At 36.5% G+C, this 21,468-nt stretch overlaps 1 protein-coding gene across 1 annotated transcript in view; it reads right to left on the bottom strand.

Annotated features, from left to right (window-relative positions):
- LOC309608051 (uncharacterized protein) overlaps nucleotides 1-21,468 on the bottom strand; it is a 286,253-nt gene that overhangs the window by 93,061 nt on the left and 171,724 nt on the right. Inside the window, exons 17-18 of the mRNA XM_082347275.1 lie at nucleotides 5,706-6,014; nucleotides 3,398-3,650 (exon numbers count right to left, since the gene is read on the bottom strand). Coding sequence (XP_082203401.1) covers nucleotides 3,398-3,650; nucleotides 5,706-6,014 — 562 coding nt within the window. The remainder of the gene's footprint in view (nucleotides 1-3,397; nucleotides 3,651-5,705; nucleotides 6,015-21,468) is intronic.

The raw sequence follows: 21,468 nt of genomic DNA, 5'->3' as shown, positions 1-21,468 counted from the left end.
AATCCTCCTGCTGGTTTGTTTTATATGTATGATGCCTTAGATTTTCCAGTTTCTTCCCAGATGGTCTCTCACTTGACTCTCTCAGCAAACTGTGAAATGAGTAAGGTAGGTGTTACTATTTATGGGTATTCTTCCTGTTTTGTAATTCATTGAGGAAATTGAAGACTGGAGAGGTTGACTGATCCAATGCCATATCGCTGACAAATGGCTGAGTTGGGGCCAGAATAGTTCTTTCTATTACTCCACAGTCACTACTAATGGATGTACAAGACATTTGCTGAGTGAAAATCCTTGCATTCTACCTTTGTTTGATCTTTGTTCTTTATCTCTCTGTCTCTATTGAGGGAAGGAATGATGCCATATCTATTCTATATCTTTTAAAATCCTGTGCAGAGAGTAAACACACACTGATCAATTAAAATATTCAACAGCAAATCTTTTCCCTACTTTTTATCTAGACAAAGGCTCAGTGAGAGAATGAATTTATGAACCCAATGGAATTACTGAGCATAGTATCATGGATGGGGGTCAGGGGAATGCATTGCCAACCTCTGAACCAGCAAACTGAGAGACCAGCAAACTCTTATCAGCAACATCAAGAGCCAATCAATGCTTCAGCCTCAAATCATTCCACCTGCCATATATCCTTTAGATTTCCATGAAAAAAATGGATCCAAGACAAAAATTTTTAGTGAAATTAGGTAGCATCTCCCCTGACCGGCCAACTGCGATCAAACACAGATGATTCTGAGCTTTACCTGCTAGAAGGAAGTGATGAAAGGATTGGAGGTATGAACTCGGGCAACCTGAATTTCATTAGTGACGTTGAAACTACGATAACCGTGACGCCATGTGGAGCTGTAGCTCTCCAACTTTAATAAGCAGGAAAGTCACCTGGAAGTCTTGTTAAAACCCGAAGCCCCTTCAGAGGCTGGCCCCACTCCCAGAGATTTTGCCTCAAGAGTGAGTGAGGTACAGGGCCTGAGATTCTGCATTTCTGTTAAGTTCCCAGGTGAAACTAATGCTGTTGGTCCAGGGACCTAATTTTGAGAACCACTGCTTTAGAGCAGTTCTTCTCAAACTCCAGGGTGCTGTTTATCACCGTAGAGCACGTTAAAACACATCTTTTTATTCAATTGGTGACAGTATCCAAGTATGGACTCCAATGCTGCTGATCTGTGCATCACACGCAGCTTTCGAGTTTTCTTAAAGACAGCAAAAGTGGATGTCATCGGCAATGAAACATGATGGGTTCTAACTAGAGATCAATAATTGTGCAGATTGGGAACGAGCCGTCAAGCTTTTCTTTCCAAGTGGAGAAAGATATGGGTGTTACACTCATCTATTAGAATCCAAGTCAGCTTCCATCAGGTTACAGACTTCTGAACTGGTTCGGAGATGGCCCTACTGGAGGCTACTTTCCTGTAGATGACATCAGAGGCCCCAGAGTAAATTAAGGCAGCTCATTTTGTCAGCTGCCTTTGATACAGTGGACTATTCAGCTAGTAATCTCTCTAGGGGACCTGTCTAGAAGAAGGAAAGCCATTCCAGGAGAGCTGCAGACTTTCCTTATGAGGAGATCTCAGAAGACCATAAAGGACAGCGGCTCATCCTCCCCAGATGGCTTCCCATGTGGTGTTGCAATAGGACCAGACTGGCCCCGGGAGGAACTGTGAGAGGCCATGGGCTATGGTCCTACTGGAATGCGGACAGCATCCCTCTCTACATCTCCTGCTCAACAAACCTTGACGGCACAGTCTTGTCCTTACGAACCTGGAGTCTAATCAAAGGGTTATAGGAACTTAGGATGGGGCAGAAAACACGACCACTTCTGACGGACAAGGCTCCCTCTTCTGACCTGTCATCAAGGTGGTCCATGGTACTGAGGCTTCAAGGGTGGGCACAGGCTAGAACTTGAAAACAAGCCTTCCAAGCACTGACAAACTTTCCTTGGCAGGGAGACTAGAAACTAGGTACATTGGTAGGCTCGACTTTCACTGCTTTTAGTTTGTTTTGATAATATTAAAATGACCTACATGGCTGCAGAGTCAACTGTCACATTTGTCTGCAGGGTCTAAGCAGAGGTCATTCCACTCCGAAATAAAAAGAATTCTCACACAAGGCCTAAAAAGTCATTAGTGGACTCAGCACATCAAGGACCCCAGTCTTGTTGAGAGCAGCCCAGGAGCCTTGAGCAAGTGAAAGCCAGCCTAGCAAACAGCCAAGGGAAGGGAGACACCTTCTCAGTAGAGGGTCTATCACCTTGTCACAGTGTGATCTGGTCCATGGAACCAGCATCCTTGGCAACATCTAGGAGTCTGTTAAAATGCAGAATTCCAGGCCCCACCTGCTGAATCAGAATTTGTATTTTGATATGATCCCCAAGTGACTTGCAAGCACATTAAAGTTGGAGACATACTCTTGTAGCGTAGCACAGCCTGAGAGATAGAAATAAAAGAGTAGCAGGCTTTGCTGATCCTAACTGCCTACCACAGCACCGCATTTTCACGGGTGCGGAGTGGACAGCAATTTGGTCTTCAGTTCTAAGAGCAAGTGATTAATGGTAGAACCCATTTCAAATACTGTTAATAAGCAGAGTCCATCAAAAATCCCATCCCTATGATCTGCTAGGCACAGTGACTATAGTCTAAACACATATATAGCAGTTGGAAACCTTTCTTCTTAAAAGGAGAACTACACCAGTTAAGGAATATTATTACATAAATTTAGATAATTTTACAAATGAATATTTGATTTAGAATCATTATTAGCATTTTTATACATAATCATATGTTAGTGCATCATTCTTAATTTTGAAATCCTAAAACTATATATTTTAGAGTGAAGATGCACCATTTTGTCATTTCATAAACATCACAAATGTCAAAGTAAATGCCTAAGGAGTAATTTTTTAAATTATTTATTACTTAGAAATGTTTAAAAAACTCTTATTCTTCTTCTTGAGTATATCTATTATGAAAGAGTATTACATCAAAAGGAAATAAATAACCTAACCAATTAAAGGAACTATTGCACGATTACTTTTTTATAAAGTTTGGCTGTGAAAATCCTTAATATTAAAAAAAAGTTACCAAAAATGTTACAAAAGAAAGCTTCTTTGTAATAATTTTGAAAATGTATCAATTAGTTTGGATTTGATCTCCAACATTATTTTCTACCTATTTTGGAAGTGTTTCTTTAACATAGCTAAAATTACACTTAAAATGATTATATTAGACATCCACAATTTTTTATTATGAGAAAAAATGAATAACTTCAATTTAAGATGAATATTGAATTGTACATGACTATTGAAACTTCCCATGTCAACTGATTTGTGCACTAACGTTACATTCTATGTCAAGGACTCATATCCCGATTATTTTACTTGACTTACCCCCAGGACAGTATCCACAATAAACACTGCCAGTGGGTCCAGAACTGTCCATAGTCCCATGGTGATGATTAACTTTGACAGGACATCAGGGCAGAAGGCAAACAGTACCTGACAGCCCCATCTGATCAGAACCAAGGGAAGTACCATTGCGTTCAGCATTAAAGGCCCCATCACAACCACAAGCAACTCTTCTCCGATGCGAAGTAAAGAGGTTGGGTAGCAGAGCTCAACCGTGAGGGGGGAAAAATGGAATCTATGGGAAAACAAAGCAATCACACGTGTGCAAAGGAGAAGAATTCTATAATTGTATAGCATTGTATATGCTGCATATACAAAACACTTTATAGAACGAAATGCTTTCTTTTTTTTGTAGAGAAAATTTGACACTTAATAATACCCCAAAAGTAAGTGTTAGAAGTCTTCATCTTTTCCTTAGAAACTCCTCAACAGCTCACTTTTGAGGAAAAGGCAAATTCTACCTTGTTCATTGTTCTTGTAAATTTCACATGCCATCATAGAAAGGATATCATTTTGATCCACTGAGCAGAGCATTCTTTAGACTAAGAACTGCCCGGCAGGTCACACATACTCATTAATAGGCTATTTGAAATGCAAAGTATATCAGTGGACTTAGTAATGACTTAATCTCTAACAGATATCAGAAATATAAATAAATCTCATAATTCTCCAGAATTTTGACATCACTGATTAATTTTGTTTGTGATTCCTCTAGCTAGACCCCCTAAATACAACAACAACACTGCTGACAGCAAAAACATCTAAAAGGACAACTTGACCTAAGGCTTGAATCCAAGGTGAGCCCAGTAATTCAAGCAGCCTTCACCCAGGCTGTGGCACCCTCTTTCCATGCAAAGTGAGCCTTCGTTGACTCTAATTTTTCCCTCCCTTGTGCTTCAGCCTTGTAAAGCTATTTTGTAGTTAATCCTGCTTGTGTACCTCAGCTCTCTACTAAAAAGAGTTCTTATCAGCTTATCAGCTCTCTACTAAAAAGAGTTCTTCATTTATTCCATTCCTTGACCTTTGCTCTGAAGGCAGTTTTTATGCTTTGTTCTTAGGCTGTTGTGAATATCAGATAAAATAAGGTGTATACATTTCTTAGCAGAGGACCTAACAGAGTAAAAGCAGAAAAAAATGCTCACTGTTGCTGTAGCTATTGTCATGTCTCCTAACTACAATGTGACATGGAGCTAATGTATGATTCGAGCCTGCGGAACTAGGCAATAGTCAACAAAACATCCTAACGTATTAGGTCCTCTGTTGCTTAAGAAATTGAATAAACTGAGCTACCAGGATTTTTTTTGCAGTCTCATTTCATTAACAACCAATAAAGATAGAGCTTCCTTTTCTATTGAAGAAGTAAGAGAGCAAATAGCAAAAAGCAACTAGCCCAAGCATATGATATTTATCCTTTCTGCTTTAGAAACTCTCACACAAAAGAAAGAAAAAAAGAAAGAGGAAAAAAAAAAAGAAGGGAAGAAAGGAATATAACAGCTATATAAAATTCTGCCATGGAGATACAGTTATTTAGTATATTTAAAGTTGCATATTCTATAATATATTCAGATATTTGTGATTTAATTACAAAAGATGATCAAAAACTGTATGTGTGTACGTATAACACACACATATTTCTTCTCAAAGTATCTTAAAATAGTTTGCAACCTTCTTAATTGAAAATATACACACATCTTTATTTTTATCTGTACCATCTACATTTGAGAAAATGAATTTGACTTGTATTGATATCTATCTGTTGGTCTATCTATAGTGTCTCTGGAATCATGTTTATGGAGAGATAACCTTTAAAGTGTCATCTTTTTCCAGAGGATAATGGCCCAGAAAGCTGCCTGGGCTTGAGTTCAGTAATTGTTTGAATTCAATCATTTTGCAGAAGAAGCAATCTTTGCTTCTCTGAGTATAGGTAATAAATCATACTTATATTACTTCTAAAATACCTTCAGCCTATGTCACTCTGATAAAATCAAAATAGGATAAAATATTGTTGCTAAATTCCTTTTTGGATTCTGCTCAGATATTAGAACATATTTGAATCTACTAAATTTTAAATAAATATTGATGTACCAGTTAAGTATTTGTATATACAGGCCCCAAATGAGAATATAACTGTAATAGACATTCCTGCTCTTAGATAAAGACATTTTTGTCTTCTCAAATCATACCTGCATTTTAGGTCTTATGGTAAATGGACGGGAGAGGAGTTTTTTACTTTCATTTGGCCTCTCAAGATGAAAATGCATTCCTTTGACTGTCAGGGGAAAGCACTCACTTTGTAACAGGAATTGAAATGGCCTGGAGGAAAAGCCACTGGCTGAGGTAATGCAGGTAGAGCCGCAGGAACCAGAGAGAAGCCGTCACCAAGATAATGTACCAGAAGCCCTGGCTTTGCCATTGAGCGAACTGAAGTTCTGAAAACACTGACGCCAGCACAAAATAGAGATGCTTGAAGAATTCTCCAGATCCAGTACTATCAGCTACTGAAGAACAGCTACAAACAAAGAAATAATAGATAAATTCTGAGCTTAAATACAACCAAAAGTTGGTTATATTTTGAGAATAATAATAAAGACATAGTGAAAGTAAAATTGAATGAAATTACCTCTGAGCTACCTGGGACTCAAACTAGCTATGTTCCTTTTTGCTATAATGGATTACTAAAGGGGAACATAAAAATACATGGATGTGGAAATGCAAATCAAAACCACTAGGAGATATCTCCTCATACCTATTAAAATGGTTACTATCAAAAAGAAAAACCAAAAAAAGCCAGAAAATAACAAGTGTTGATGAGAATGTGGAAAAATTGGAACTCTTATGCACTGTTGGTGGGAATGTAAAATGATATAATTGTTATGGAAAACAGTATGGCAGGCCCTCAAAAAATTAGAAAATACAACTACCGTATGATCCAGCAATACTCCTTCTGGGTATTTATCCAAAAGAATTCAAAGCAGGATCCCAAACAGATATTCGTACACCTATGTTCATAGCAGCATTATTCCTAATAACCAAAAGGTGGAAAAAGCCTAACTGTCCATCAAGTGGAATATTATTAGCCTTAAAAGGAAGGAAAAAAAAAAAAAAAGGAAGGAAATTCTGCCCCATGCTACAACATGGATGAACCTTGAGGACATTATCGCTAAATGAAGTCAGCCAGTCACAAAAAGACAAATATTGTGTGATTCCACTTATAGGAGGTGCCCAGAGGAGTCAAATTCAGAGACACGGAAAGTAGAATGGTGGTTGCCAGGATCTGGGAGAAGGGGAAATGGGGAGCTATTTAATGGTACAGAGTTTCAGTTTTACAAGATGAAAAAGTTGTGGAAATGGGTTGCACCACAATGTGAATACGCTTAACACAACTGAACTGTACACTTAAAATGGTTAAGATGATAAATTTTTTAAAAAATAAAATAAAGTAAAAAAACATGGTAAATTTTATGTTATGTGTGTGTTACATTTTTTAAAGAAATATGGAAATAAATTATTATAAACAATAAACTTTTTTAAATCTTTAAAATCTATACCATAGTCCTGCTTACCTCACCTACTCACAATGATCCCTCTTTATTAAGATTAGATTTAATTATTGGCATATAATTTGTTCAAAGTTAACTATTTCAGGTTGAAAATTGAAATGAGTGATTAACATACCACTAAAAACATATGAATAAGAATTCAAAACTTAAGAACTCTTGTATTCTTTAACACAATACTGACATTTTCTGTTGAAACTAAACATGAAAGAGCTACATACAATTATTCTGATTTAGCTCTGGTTTCCTCTCTCTGTTTTGTGTTGATGGCAAGAGATGTTTTCAAAGTTTCTAAAATTGTTTGCAAAAAAAAAACAAGGAGGGGTTGGGGCCTGAAGCAGAAAGAATCATCAGTGTTCATGGGTACTGTGTTTCTTTTGGGGGTGATATTGTAAAGTTGACTCTGGTGATGGTTGCACTAGTGTGAATATCCTAAAAACTTTAAATTGTACACTTTAAATAGGTGAATGAATTATATATCTCAATAAAGCTGTTCAAAGAAAAAAGCTAAAATAAAATAAAATAACAGTTTGTAAGAAAAAAGATGAAGAGGCTATCTGAAAACATCTGTAGGGACAGAACTCATTCCCCATCCATTCCCATGACTACGTGCAGTGAGTATTCAGTAGAGTTACCATAGCTTAGTGACTGAAGCACAAGCTCTAGAATCTGACTGTCTGGGTATGAAATTCCTTTCTACGCCTTTGTTTCCTCATATGGAAAAGGGAGATGAGAATAGTACCAATATTCCAGGGTCAGTATGACAACTCAGTTAACAGATATAAAACACTATGAACAGAGCTATTCCTGGGCTAATATCACAAAATAATAAACACTCAATAATCTGCTTCTCCCTCATTTTGTCTTCCCATATTTAGCAGAGCTACTTTGAAATAAGCTGGCTTTCCATCAAGCCCAAGAAATGTATGAGATCTGTCTAAATGATTATATGGTTCTTTTTTTTAAAGAGATTTAAACATGGACATGCATATATTTGTTATTTAATTAAAACTGTAAATATCATTGGTATATACTATCATGGGTTTAATAAAATGTCGGTTTTATTAAACCAGTAATTGATCTTTATAAGAACTAGGCTCCAAGTTCCCGGATTAACTTGTCTAATTCTATTCTAGAATAATTCAGCAAATTCCTCAACCAAAAATAGTCTTGATTATAAACATGTTACCAAAGGAGAAGCTGGTACCATAGTAAGTAGTTCAGTGGCTTAGTGACTAACCACAGCAGTTCAAGGCATTGTAGGAACATTAACAGGAATGGAATTCATAGACAGATTCCAAAGATTTTATATACAAAAACTCATCTCTCTCTAAAGACTATCAAACATAATGACATTGTATCACCAAAAGAAGCTAAATAATAGAAACAAGAGTCTTTGGGAGGGAAAAAGAAGAAAAACAAAAAACTAACAACACTAAGTAAAAGAAAACCCATTATTCCCTTTAAAATACCAATCCATGACTTTAGCCTTTTGGTCTGCACAGGGCTAATAAGGCACTGAACTTGACATTGACAATTTATTTTAGTTGTTCTTGTGTGTATTTTTGCATAAAGGTGTAGAGCATCATCTAACTGAAAACCATGTGCCGGCTTTCTACTAAGCATACTTTTCAGTTACTCAAATGAGGAATAGTTAAACAGGAAACAGACCCCCAAGAGGCTTTGGTTTACCAACGGTAAAATTGTCAGGAGACTGACTCTCTTAAAGAAGGATTCCAGAATACTTTACTACGTTTACCATCATGTGAAATGAAACCCAGGACTTTCTACACTGCTAAAGGAAAATATTCTGTGCATGATCTCCTCTTCAGTTAATTATTCTGTCACTGTTTTGCCTCTTCAAAGAGAAGACAAAATCAAACACAGATTTGGCATTGTGTTGTTAGCAAAAAACTGGAAAATCTCAAATGATGCAAAACAGAAAAGACAGTAGCTTCTTTGACCTTTGGAATTTTCCACTGTTCTTTTCATCTATTGACTAAGCAGCTTAAATATTTATGCACAGAACCCACTATCAAGTCATACTTTTACCATTAGTTTCACTGATAAAATGTTTCCCATCCACATTCAGATCCATGTTATTTGTTTATGGGATGTTTGATTTAGGGTAAATAACACCAGAATTTCACTGTGTACCATTTATATCTAATTCAAAATATTCAATTTTCTTGCACCTGGTCAACACAATTCAGTATTTGTTTTTATTTGTTTGTTTAACAATAGTAACTATAGCATCTGGATTTAAAGAATTAGGAAAACCTTGGCATCAATCACTTAGAGTTTAAAAAACTGTATACTGCAAAGTTAGAAATTAATAAAAGAATCAGTTGATGAAAGATGATGCCAAGTAAAAGGATGTATCAAAAAGCTCATTAGTCGAACACAGCTAGTCAAGTATAGCCTTATAAACAACTCCCGAATGACGAGAAAATCTGAGTCCTTCTCTCCTAATCATTTTGAACTTGCACCTGAAATCTAAATGTGCACCGATATAACACTGCATCACAATGCTCTCTCCATATATTGTTCTTAAAATAGATTTCATTCAAAGGACAATTCTGCATCCATGTTTCCAAATTGTCTTGAAAGAAAGCGTCTTTTTCATTCTTGTATACATGCAAGACACACTATGAAATGCAGTGCCATAGTACAATATCTTCATCCACGTTTCAACTGTTCTTTCCTTCCTCTGTAATCTTTCTTGGTTATGTACAAAGAGTATGATCATCAAAAGGATAATAAATGGGCTCTGCCACTGGGGTGTGTAATACGTATAGTGGGAATTGATTTGTTGGTTATGAAGGCAGCCATAGAGCACACAGATCATTGCAAAATCACATTGAGGCCAGCAGCTACTCCTCCATTCGTGCAGGCGGCTCCTCTATCGCTCACGGGGTGAGCTGCCAGAGGGTGAGAAGAATGGTGAGGTCATCCAGTATTCAGCTATTAAATGAAACCTATTTCTCTGAACTTCAGCCACATTTCGTATGACACACATATATCCCCCTTCTATGCCCAGTCCTTATAGAGACCTGAAATCAAACAAGATTTCTATGATCCATCAGTGTAATAAAAAAAAAAAAAAAGACCAAGATTGCTTTGAAAAAAAAGCATGGAATGCATTCTTAAACTCTCTTCTTCAGTGAATGAGTCCTTAGGAATTTGTATATGACCAAATCTTAAGATCTGTCAAGTGAAGAGGAATTAGACAAATGAGAGTGAGGGTGTAGGTAGAAAAGCTGGGAGGGCATTCCATCACACAGGTCATTCTCAGAATAAAGTTCCATTTCTAAAACTGAAAGTAAGTTGAGCTGGGTGAGGAAAGTCTTTGTATCACTAAGTAGTAGTGATAGAGGGTGAAGCTGAAGAGGTAGAAGAGGCCTTCTTATGATGGGACCTGGTCAGCTCGTGCCATATAAAGGAGTTTGGGCTCTATTCTGCCACCATTAATAGCCCACGAAGTATTTTAGGGTGAGGGAGACAGGGAAGGCTACCATGTTTGTAGTTTAGAAACATTGTTCCAGTCGCCAGATGAAAATGTGTGGAGAGGGTCCAGACTCAGGGGCAGAAAGGATTAAGAGTTAGATGATGATCTACCCCATGCTGCTCAATGGAGAGCAGAACAGTTGCACTCAGAAATATGGGCGTGGATATTCTTGGTTGTCACGGTGACATGAAGGGTGGCAAAAGGCAACACGTTTCTGGATAAGATGTTTGAGAGCCTCAAACAAGGAAGAACTCTTGCACCCTGTATTAGTTCCCTAGGGCTACCGGCACCACAATCTGGGTGATTTCAAACAAAAGAAATGTATTCTCTCACAATTCTGGAGGCTACAAGTCCTCAATCAAGGTGTTGGAAGAACCATGCTCTCCCTGAAGGTTCTGGGCTTGGGAGGAGGGAGCATAGAAGAGGACAGATCTTTTCTTGCCTCTTTCAGCTTCTGGTAGCCCCAGGCATTCCTTGGCTAGTGGCAGCATAAATCCAACCTCTGCCTCCATCTTCACATGGCGATCTTTGTTTTGTGTGTCTGTGTCTTCACATGTAAAGATACCATATTGGATAAAAGGCCCACCCTACTCTAGGACCACCTCATCTTAACTTACATCTGCAATGACCCTCTTCCAGGTAAGGTCACATTCTGAGGTACTAGGGTTTAGAACCTCAACATATTGTTTGAGGGGATACAATTCAACCCATAACATGCCCAAATGCCAGTGGTAACCCTCTTGAGGGAAAGGGAGTGAGAGAGGTGGAGGGACAAATAAATAGGTGGATTTGAGAGATATTGCCTTACAGTTAACAAGACTTGGAGACTGTTTGAATATGGGGTCTTAAAAAAAGACTCAATAGTGGTCCCAAAGTTTCTGGCTCAGGTAGCTCATCCAAAGGTGACTGAGTGGAGAACATATGAGAAAAAAAATTTGATGGGGGAAAAGGGAAAAATGAAAAAAACAAAAAACAAACAAAAAACCCCCAATAAGCTCATATTGACCTGCATATGGAAAATGCTTATGATATATCCAAGAGAATTTACCCAATAGTCTGTTGTACTTATGGAAGTGAAGTTCAAGAGATATCAGAGCTGGAAACATTAGTTTGAAATCACCAACATCGTAATAAGGAGCCATCAGCATGGCTGAGACCCATCATCAACATACAGTATATGGAAATGATGTGAAACCTAAAAAATTATACAAATGTTGGTCACTAGGTTAATATAAATTTTCTCTAAATGGAATTAGCTATCATGACATTGAGCAATATAAACTCAAGAATTCATTGAAGAGATTTTTTTCCCCTTATGCTGGCTTATAGCTGCAAATCACTTAATCTGGACAATACCATCCTCTTTCATTTACTTCCCTTAAAAAAATGGTTTATGGACAAGAGTTTTTAAGGTAAGTGAGAATTTTTGGCAGCTATTATGTATTGAACACACTCTAATATATATATATATAATAGCTAGTTTATAGGGGCACTTTGGATAACATGTGTTACTATATACATTTTGCAGATGAGAAAATGAGAACTAAGAAAGTTCAGATTATCAAAAAAGACATGCGGATGGCCAACAGGCACATGAAAAGATGCTCAACATCGCTAATTATTAGAGAAATACAAATCAAATCTACAATGAGGTATCACCTCACACTGGTCAGAATGGCCATCATCAAAAAGTCTACAAATAATAAATGCTGGAGAGGGTGTGGAGAAGAGAACCCTCCTACGCTGTTGGTGGGAATGTAAATTGGTGCAACCACTATGGAAAACAGTATGGAGGTTCCTTAAAAAACTAAAAATAGAGTTACCATATGATCCAGCAATTTCACTTCTGGACTAGAAAGATAAAATTCTAATTTGAAAAGTTACATGCACCCCAATGTTCATAGCAGCACTATTTACAATAGCCAAGACAGATGAGTGGATAAAGAAGGTGTGATACACATATACAATGGAGTATTACTCAGCCATAAAAAACAATAAAATAACGCCATTTGCAGCAACATGGATGGACCTGGAGATTATCATACTAAGGGATGTAAGCAAAACAGAGAAAGACAAATATTATATGATATCCCTTATATGTGGAATATAAAAAATAGTACAAATGAACTTATTTACAAAACAGAAACAAACTCACAGACATAGAAAACAAACTTGGGGTTACCACAGAGGAAGGGTGGGTGGAGGTATAAATTAGGAGTATGGGACTAACAGATACACACTATCATATATAAAGTAGATAAACAACAAGGGTTTACTGTATAGCACAGGAAACTATATTCAGTATCTTGCAGTAGCCTATAATGGAAAAGTATTGGGAAAAAAAAAAGAATATTATATATATATAACTGAATCACTGTTGCACACCTAAAACTTACACAATATTGTAAATCTACTATACATCAATTTTTTAAAAAAGAGTTCAAATTATTTACTTTAAATCACACAGATTTTAAGAGACAGAACCAAGACCAGAATCTAGATTTTAATCTACTTCCAGTCTGATACCAAAACCTGTATATTTCCACAATCCATGCTTCTCTGAGTATATGGGGGCTGATGGAGTTGGCAGGAGGGAGGTTTACAAGTCACTCACAAATACTGGGAAGTTATACTGGAAACTCAGTCAAAATGCAAACTGACACTAACATCAATGAGTTAGCATGGCTGTTCGCTCTATGAATGCAGGAACTGTCTTTCTTGTTCACTGCTATATCCCCAGGTCCTAGCATCATGCCTTGTGCAGAATAGATACTTAAAAACAAGCATTTATTAAATAAATAATGTTTTAAATGCCTGGCTTTCCAAATGGTTTAGGTGAAAACTATGATCCAATTCAGTAAGTTTAGCCTATACCTTGAATTTACCCATTTCAATATTCATACAGCCCATGCTATGCCAGCTTATTTGTTTGGTGACTAAGAAATGAGAAAACCACCATTAAGGTTTTCTCAATGGCAGAATAGTTGAGAATAGTTTCATAAGTGCACAGCAGTGTATCATTAAACGATTTGACTGGTAGGAACTCTTTGGGCAAGTTCACTGTGACATCTTGTTTAAAGGAAAATGAGATAAAAAATATGTCAAGATAAAGAAGCACTTATTTGGAAAGAAACAGCATTAATAAAAAATGAATTATTATAATACTATAATCATGTGCTGATTATTGGATAAATCTATATAAATTATAAATGGCATCAGTTTTCTTTTTTACCAAAGTTTTCTAAAATGTCCAAATCTGCTATTGCTTTGTTATTGTTTCAAGCATTGGGGGAAATAGTTTCATAAAAGTATCTGTACATACACATTTACCAAAATGTTTTGGATAAAATTGTTATTCATTCTTCCAACATTCACCAGATGACTTCACAGGTGAATTTTATCAAACATTTAGAGAAGAGCTAACACCCATCCTTCTCAAACTCTTCCAAAAAATTACAGAGGAAGGAACACTCCTAAATTCATTCTATGAGTCCATCATCACCCTGATACCAAAACCAGACAAAGATACTACAAAAAAAGAAAATTACAGACCAACATCACTGATGAATATAGATGCAAAAATCCTCAACAAAATACTAGCAAACAGAATCCAACAACACATTAAAAGGATCATACACCATGATCAAGTGGGATTTATCCCAGGGATGCAAGGATTCTTCAATATATGCAAATCAATCAATGTGATCAAACATATTAACAAATTGAAGGAGAAAAACCATATGATCATCTCAATAGATGCAGAAAGAGCTTTTGACAAAATTCAACACCGATTTATGATAAAAACTCTCCAGAAAGTAGGCATAGGGGGAACCTACCTCAACATAATAAAGGCCATATACGACAAACCCACAGCAGACATCATTCTCAATGGTGAAAAACTGAAAGCATTTCCTCTAAGATCAGGAACAAGACAAGGATGTCCACTCTCACCACTATTATTCAACATAGTTTTGGAAGTCCTAGCCATGGCAATCAGAGGAGAAAAAGAAATAAAAGGAATACAAATTGGAAAAGAAGAAGTAAAACTGTCACTGTTTGCAGATGACATGATACTCTACACAGAGAATCCTAAAGATGCCACGAGAAAACTACTAGAGCTAATCAATGAATTTGGCAAAGTTTCAGGATACAAAATTAATGCACAGAAATCTCTTGCATTCCTATACACTAACAATGAAAGATCAGAAAGAGAAATTAAGGAAACAATTCCATTCACCATTGCAACAAAAAGAATAAAATACCTAGGAATAAACCTACCTAAGGAGGTAAAAGACCTGTACTCAGAAAACTGTAAGACATTTATGAAAGAAATCAAAGATGACACAAATAGATGGAGAGATATACCATGTTCTTGGATTGAAAGAATCAATATTGTGAAAATGGCTATACTACCCAAAGCAATCTACAGATTCAATGCAATCCCTATCAAATTACCAGTGGCATTTTTTACAGAACTAGAACAAAAATCTTAAAATTTGTATGGAGACACAAAAGACCCCGAATAGCCAAAGCAGTCTTGAGGGAAAAAAACGGAGCTGGAGGAATTAGACTCCCTGACTTCAGACTATACTACAAAGCTACAGTAATCAAGACAATATGGTCCTGGCACCAAAACAGAAATATAGATCAATGGAACAGGATAGAAAGCCCAGAGATAAACCCACACACCTATGGTCAACTAATCTATGACAAAGGAGGCAAGGATATACAATGGAGAAAAGACAGTCTCTTCAATAAGTGCTGCTGGGAAAACTGGGCAGCTACATGTAAAAGAATGAAATTAGAACACTCTCTAACACCATACACAAAAATAAACTCAAAATGGATTAGAGACATAAATGTAAGAACAGACACTATAAAACTCTTAGAGGAAAACATAGGACGAACACTCTTTGACATAAATCACAGCAAGATCCTTTTCAATCCACCTCCTAGAGTAATGGAAATAAAAACAAAAATAAACAAATGGGACCTAATGAAACTTAAAATCTTTTGCATAGCAAAGGAAACTACAAACAAGATGAAAAGACAACCCTCAGAATGGGAGAAAATATTTGCAAATGAATCAACAGACAAAGGATTAATCTCCAAAATATATAAACAACTCATGCAGCTCAATATTAAAAAAACAAACAACCCAATCAAAAAACGGGTAGAATACCTAAATAGACATTTCTCCAAAGAAGACATACAGATGACCAAGAGGCACATGAAAATCTGCTCAACATCACTAATTATTAGAGAAATGCAAATCAAAACAACATGAGGTATCACCTCACACCAGTTAGAATGGGCATCATCAGAAAATCTACAAACAATAAATGCTGGAGAGGGTGTGGAGAAAAGGGAACCCTCTTGCACTGTTGGTGGGAATGTAAATTGATACAGCCACTATGGAGAACAGTATGGAGGTTCCTTAAAAAACTAAAAATAGAATTACCATATGACCCAGCAATCCCACTACTGGGCATATACCCAGAGAAAACCATAAATCAAAAAGACACATGCACCCCAACGTTCATTGCAGCACTATTTACAATAGGCAGGTCATGGAAGCAACCTAAATGCCCATCAACAGATGAATGGATAAAGAAGATGTGGAAAAAAAAAAAAAAAAGAAGATGTGGTACATATATACAATGGAATATTACTCAGCCATAAAAAGGAACTAAATTGGGTCATTTGTAGAGACGTGGATGGATCTAGAGACTGTCATACAGAGTGAAGTAAGTCAGAAATAGAAAAACAAATATCGTATACTAACGCATATATGTGAAACCTAGAAAAATGGTACAGATGAACTGGTTTGCAGGGCAGAAATAGAGACACAGATGCAGAGAACAAACGTATGGACACCAAGGAGGGAAAGTGGTGGGCGGTGGTGGTGGGATGAATTGGGAGCTTGGGATTGACATATATACACTAATAAAATAGATTACTAATAAGAACCTGCTGTATAAAAGAAATAAAATAAAATTCAAAAATTCAAAAAAAAAAAGAAAGTTTTATCAAAAGGAAAAAAATTCACAAGTTTATCTTGATGTTAGCATTTTTCAACTAGATCTTTTTCCGCCTAAAATTCTGTCTCCTTGGCCAATTAGGGTATTATACTTTTAATATAACACATTGCACTTTTAACGGGTTTAATTCAATTTACAACAAATGCCTCTAATTAAGTTAAAAGATCTTTGAAAATTGCTAAATCTTAGGGGTAATATTACCACTACTGACATTGAAATAATTGATCATTCCCACTGAGGCACAAACGTACGAATGTTCTAATGAGAAAACAGGGATTGAAGTATGTTGAAGGACTCCAAAGAGACTCCCAAACTCTTAAGGCTGTTATTTCCAATGACAGTCTCTGAATGGGAGTGGGAGGCATTGGGGGGTGGGGGGCAGGGACAGACAAAACTTATCCTAGAGTAGAAAAAGAAAATGAAATCAAACTGCAAAAATAAAGTTACATCTTGAAGCAAAGGTGACCAAAGTCTGTTTGCCTTTTTTGAAAATAATGTCTTTTATTTAACATGTGTGTTTCTGTTTCAGGACATCATTTTTTGCCATTTACAAATAGTATTTTCTTTTTTAAAAAAGAAAACTTTTATTGAAGTATAGTTGATTTACAATGTTATCTTAATTTCTGCTATACAGCAAAGTGACTCAGTTTTACATACATATATATATATATATATATATTCTTTTTCGTATTCTTTTCCATTATGGTTTATCACAGGATATTGAATATAGTTCCCTGTGCTATACAATAGGGCCTTGTTCTTTATCCATCCTATATATACTAGTTTGCATCTGCTAATCCCAAACTCCCAATCCTTCCCTCTCCCACCCCGAATAGCATTTTCTTTAATACTCTGCAATAATAAATACTCGATGTGATATTAGAATGCATCTATTTTTCCAAGGAGAAATTTTCCTAGATTAAAGAATAAGTAAATATAGGGCTGGTGCTTTATGATAATTAAGATGGACGACAGCTAAGGACAACTAGTGTTCCTGACTGAATGACACCAGAGCAGAAAGTAGAAACCTAGTTTGGTCACAGTTATTATTGAAGCGCTCCCTCTGGCTTAGCAAAGTCACTTACCTTTTCACCTAATCCATTAGTAAGAAGAAGACCATTTACCTTGCCGGTATTTGCCCGGCCTATTTGGTTAAAATGTTTACAAAGCACTTTATCAGTGAAAGTAGCTAAATACTTTATGCAAAATGGAAGTTTTATTAATAATTGGAACAATAATGCAAAAGCAGTCAGCTTTGAAAACAACTGCACTGGAGAGCTGCATGATAATACATAAGAACAGTGTAAGAAAAAATAAATACTTCACGGTTTAGCCATGAGAATATTATTAGGAGCCTTCAGGACCTGTCAGACTCCCTACACCTGGGGGATGAGGAGAGGCAGAGCGGCATACAGGTTGAGAGAAGAGAGCCCATCTTGAACCCTCAGTCTTCTATTTACTACTTTTGTGATATTTTGTAAAGTATCTAATCTCTGGGCCTCAGATGTTTCCTCTAAAAACAGGAGATCATAATGTCTGCCTCTTCAAGTTATGAAGATTAAACAAGAGAACATATCAGGGTCCTAGGAAGGTTCTTGCCACTTTTAAAGGAAAATTGCTTTATGATACAAAACTGGGAAGTTGCTAAAGACGAAGAAAGTCATTTTGAATCACAAAATTGGCTTCTAATTTTGATTCCACTATTGCAAGCAATGGAAAAACATATCCTAATGGAAGGAATCACACTGTGATCCTTCCAATGGCATCTACAGGTGGCTCAGACATTTAAATCAAAAAGTGAAAGATATAGCTTTGGATTCTCTTCTTTGCTTCTTTCCTAAAACCATAGTTTGGCTAGTGAGTACTAGATGAATAGGTTTTTTTGCAGTAAAAAGTCCAGAAATGTAAATGCAATACAAATTATTGACAACACCAGGTATGTTGAAAATAGGAGAGGGAGAGAGAAAATATACTCGTAGCATATAGAAGAGTTTAAGCAGGAGGTTGATAAACTATTATCATGCGTAAGAGCACTATATAACACTCAGATTTTTTTGTGAGCTTGAGTTTAATTTTGCCATTTTTAGCAAAACGTGGGCACATGGCAAATACATTGTGAGTTACAACATCATCTCACCACAACGTAACAGTCTAATTCAGAGATAAATCAAGCTAAAATGAAGATGAAGACAAATTAGGCAAAAATAATGATCAAATGTTGACAAGAAGTCTAAGTGCATCATCCTTGTCATTTTGTCTCGTGTCTGAAGCAATGGGTAGGTCTTACAGTATATTGCTCAAGAAGATTCTGTTTGGCTTTCCTGGTGGTGCAGTGGTTAAGAAACCGCCTGCCAATGGTTTGAGCCCTGGTCCAGGAAGATCCCACATGCCGTGGAGCAACTAAGCCCGTGCGCCACAACTACTGAGTCTGTGCTCTAGAGCCCACGAACCACAACTACTGAAGCCCACACGCCTAGAGCCTGTGCTCCGCAACAAGAGAAGCCGCTGCAATAAGAAGCCCACGCATGGCAAGGAAGAGTAGCCCCCGCTCACCTCAACTGGAGAAAGCCCGCACACAGCAACGAAGACACAATGCAGCCAAAAATAAAATAAATAAATAAATTTAAAAGGAAGATTCTGTTCAATTGAATTGATAGCATATAGACTGAGCTTGATTTAGCAGTATATACAGAACATAGACATAGACATTTGATACAGATAGAAAAGAAAATGCATAGCGTAGTTTCAAAAGTATAAATTTTTAAAATGAGATGGAACTGGGTTTGAGTATCAACTCTGTCACAACATAACTGGGTGAATCTGAGAAAAGTATTTAATCTCTTTAAAATAAAATACTACCTATAAGATACCTACTTGTTATACCTATTTCAAAGGTTCAAAGTTTCATAGAGCAATCAAAAAGGAGAATGTAATATTTGTCTCATAATAAGTGTCAAATTAACATTAGCCAAAAATTTATGTATTTTCTCATCAATAATAATAATAGTATTTTCTAAATAAATAATAATGAAAATAATCTAAATTTCACTCTCTTCTCCTTCATTGCATTCAGAGAAGTGTCCTAGCTGCTCAAGCAAAATTTAAATTCTTCCAGTTATGTGGAGAGAAGTTTTAGTACTTATTAATCCATATCTTTTTTAAAAAACTTCTAAGTAATGACTTAGAGGGACATATATTCTCATAATTTAGCATTACAAAATACATAATATAACATATTAACACTTTTTCTTTCCAATTTAATTCTGAGTTGTTTTATTTAGCCACCTATTATAAAAAGTAATTTGTGTTGAGAGCTCTGAGGAAATTTAGAAATTAAAGAGCTAATTAAATTCTTCAAGAGTAATTTTTGAGTCTCTGTATCAATATATAAACGTGTGTGCACATACTCAAACATCTACAAGTGGCCAAATACTGTTGGACATTTCTGGAAATTGATCTTCCATGATGCCTAGTTTGCCTAACTGTTTCCCCAGGGCAAATAAATCTAAACTTTAAGCCATATTTCCAAAGGAATCTTAGATCATGCACCTGGTAGACTGAACCACAATGTCAGAAATTACGACCAAGTTAGGAAAGAAAGGAATGAGAACCTGACCTATTTGCTGTGAACTTACTATTTATGGAGAATCTTAAGGACGTTTTTACTATCTTAAGTTAAAATAATAATAAATATCCTATAAATCATTTAAATAAGGGCTCCATTTCCGTAGATAGTTTAGCATCTTCAAAGTTATATTTAAATGGTATTTTGATAAATGCTTTGCCTGCATATTTTTTTTAAAAAGAGTTTTTCAAACATATTACAGAAGCATTATAAAAAAGGCACATCTGGTGTAAAAATTCCGGGATAGCAACCTGAAACAAAAATATAATCACAATTTGCAAAATGTGTTGCTGATTTAATGCTGCATATATATACACTCATATTTCAAGGAATGTACTTTTTGTCAGTTGGAGCTCTGACCTATAAAAATGATAGTTTCTGAATCTTTGCACTTATTGAAGTACAGTTTTTCCAAGGGGACACCTGAGAACATAATGCTGATTAGAATAGCAAGGTAAACATAAATCACGGAAATGTTTATTTCTCTCCAACTAAGCACTCCGAGGCAATGCTGCAGGCAGAGGATCCACCAAGAAGAGATCGTGAGATCTACAGACACCTGTACTGAAGTAAAGGAAGTAGGACTGAGAAGAAGGAAATCCTGATCCTTAAGGAGGTTGTAACTGAGTCTTTGGCTGATGATCTGGAGTTGGAGTGGCCCTTGAGAGTTGTCCCAAAATAAGGCAAGGGGACAAGGGCTTTATGCTTCCACATCAATTCATTGACTGCCAGCTGCCCTACGGGAGGGACATCTGAATGAGGATATTTCCTGTGGCCAAGGATAGTTATGAAAAGGACAAATCAGGATAATCAGATAGAGTGTGCCTGTTGGGAGAACATGAAGGCCACTCTGTGGAGGTGGTACTTGATGAGACCAGAGTGAGATGAGACCAGCTATGGTTCCATGTCGGATGATGACAATGGGGAAAGGCATTCTAAATGGAGTGAGCGAGTCCCTAGGTCCAGTCATCCCCAAGGCCATCGGTCAGTTCTCTTCTTTATTTCCTACTACTATCCATTCCTACTGTGCTTTTAATTTGAGCAAATGTATATTAAAATGTCATTTTGACCAGAGAATCCTAATATAAATCCTAGTATATATTGAACATATGCCAAGTTTGGAGGTTGAAGGGGGAGGAGGAGTGGGAGAACCCCTTTTCTGTGAATCAACAAAAAACAGCTAATTAAAAGAATTGTAAGATTTGCATGGACCACGTAACAATGATTAGTTGGCTACCGAGAAGCACTTTCCAATTCGACTGTCCCTTGCCCACCTCCAACTCTAGAGGAAAGAAAAATCTAGATGTTCCCAACTCTAACTC

This window comes from Balaenoptera borealis (assembly GCF_965194805.1).
Source record: "Balaenoptera borealis genome assembly, chromosome: 12".
NCBI classification, from domain to species: Eukaryota; Metazoa; Chordata; class Mammalia; order Artiodactyla; family Balaenopteridae; genus Balaenoptera; species Balaenoptera borealis.
The sequence above is the reverse complement of the archived record's forward strand: the minus strand, read 5'-3'. Positions and strand labels throughout refer to the sequence as shown.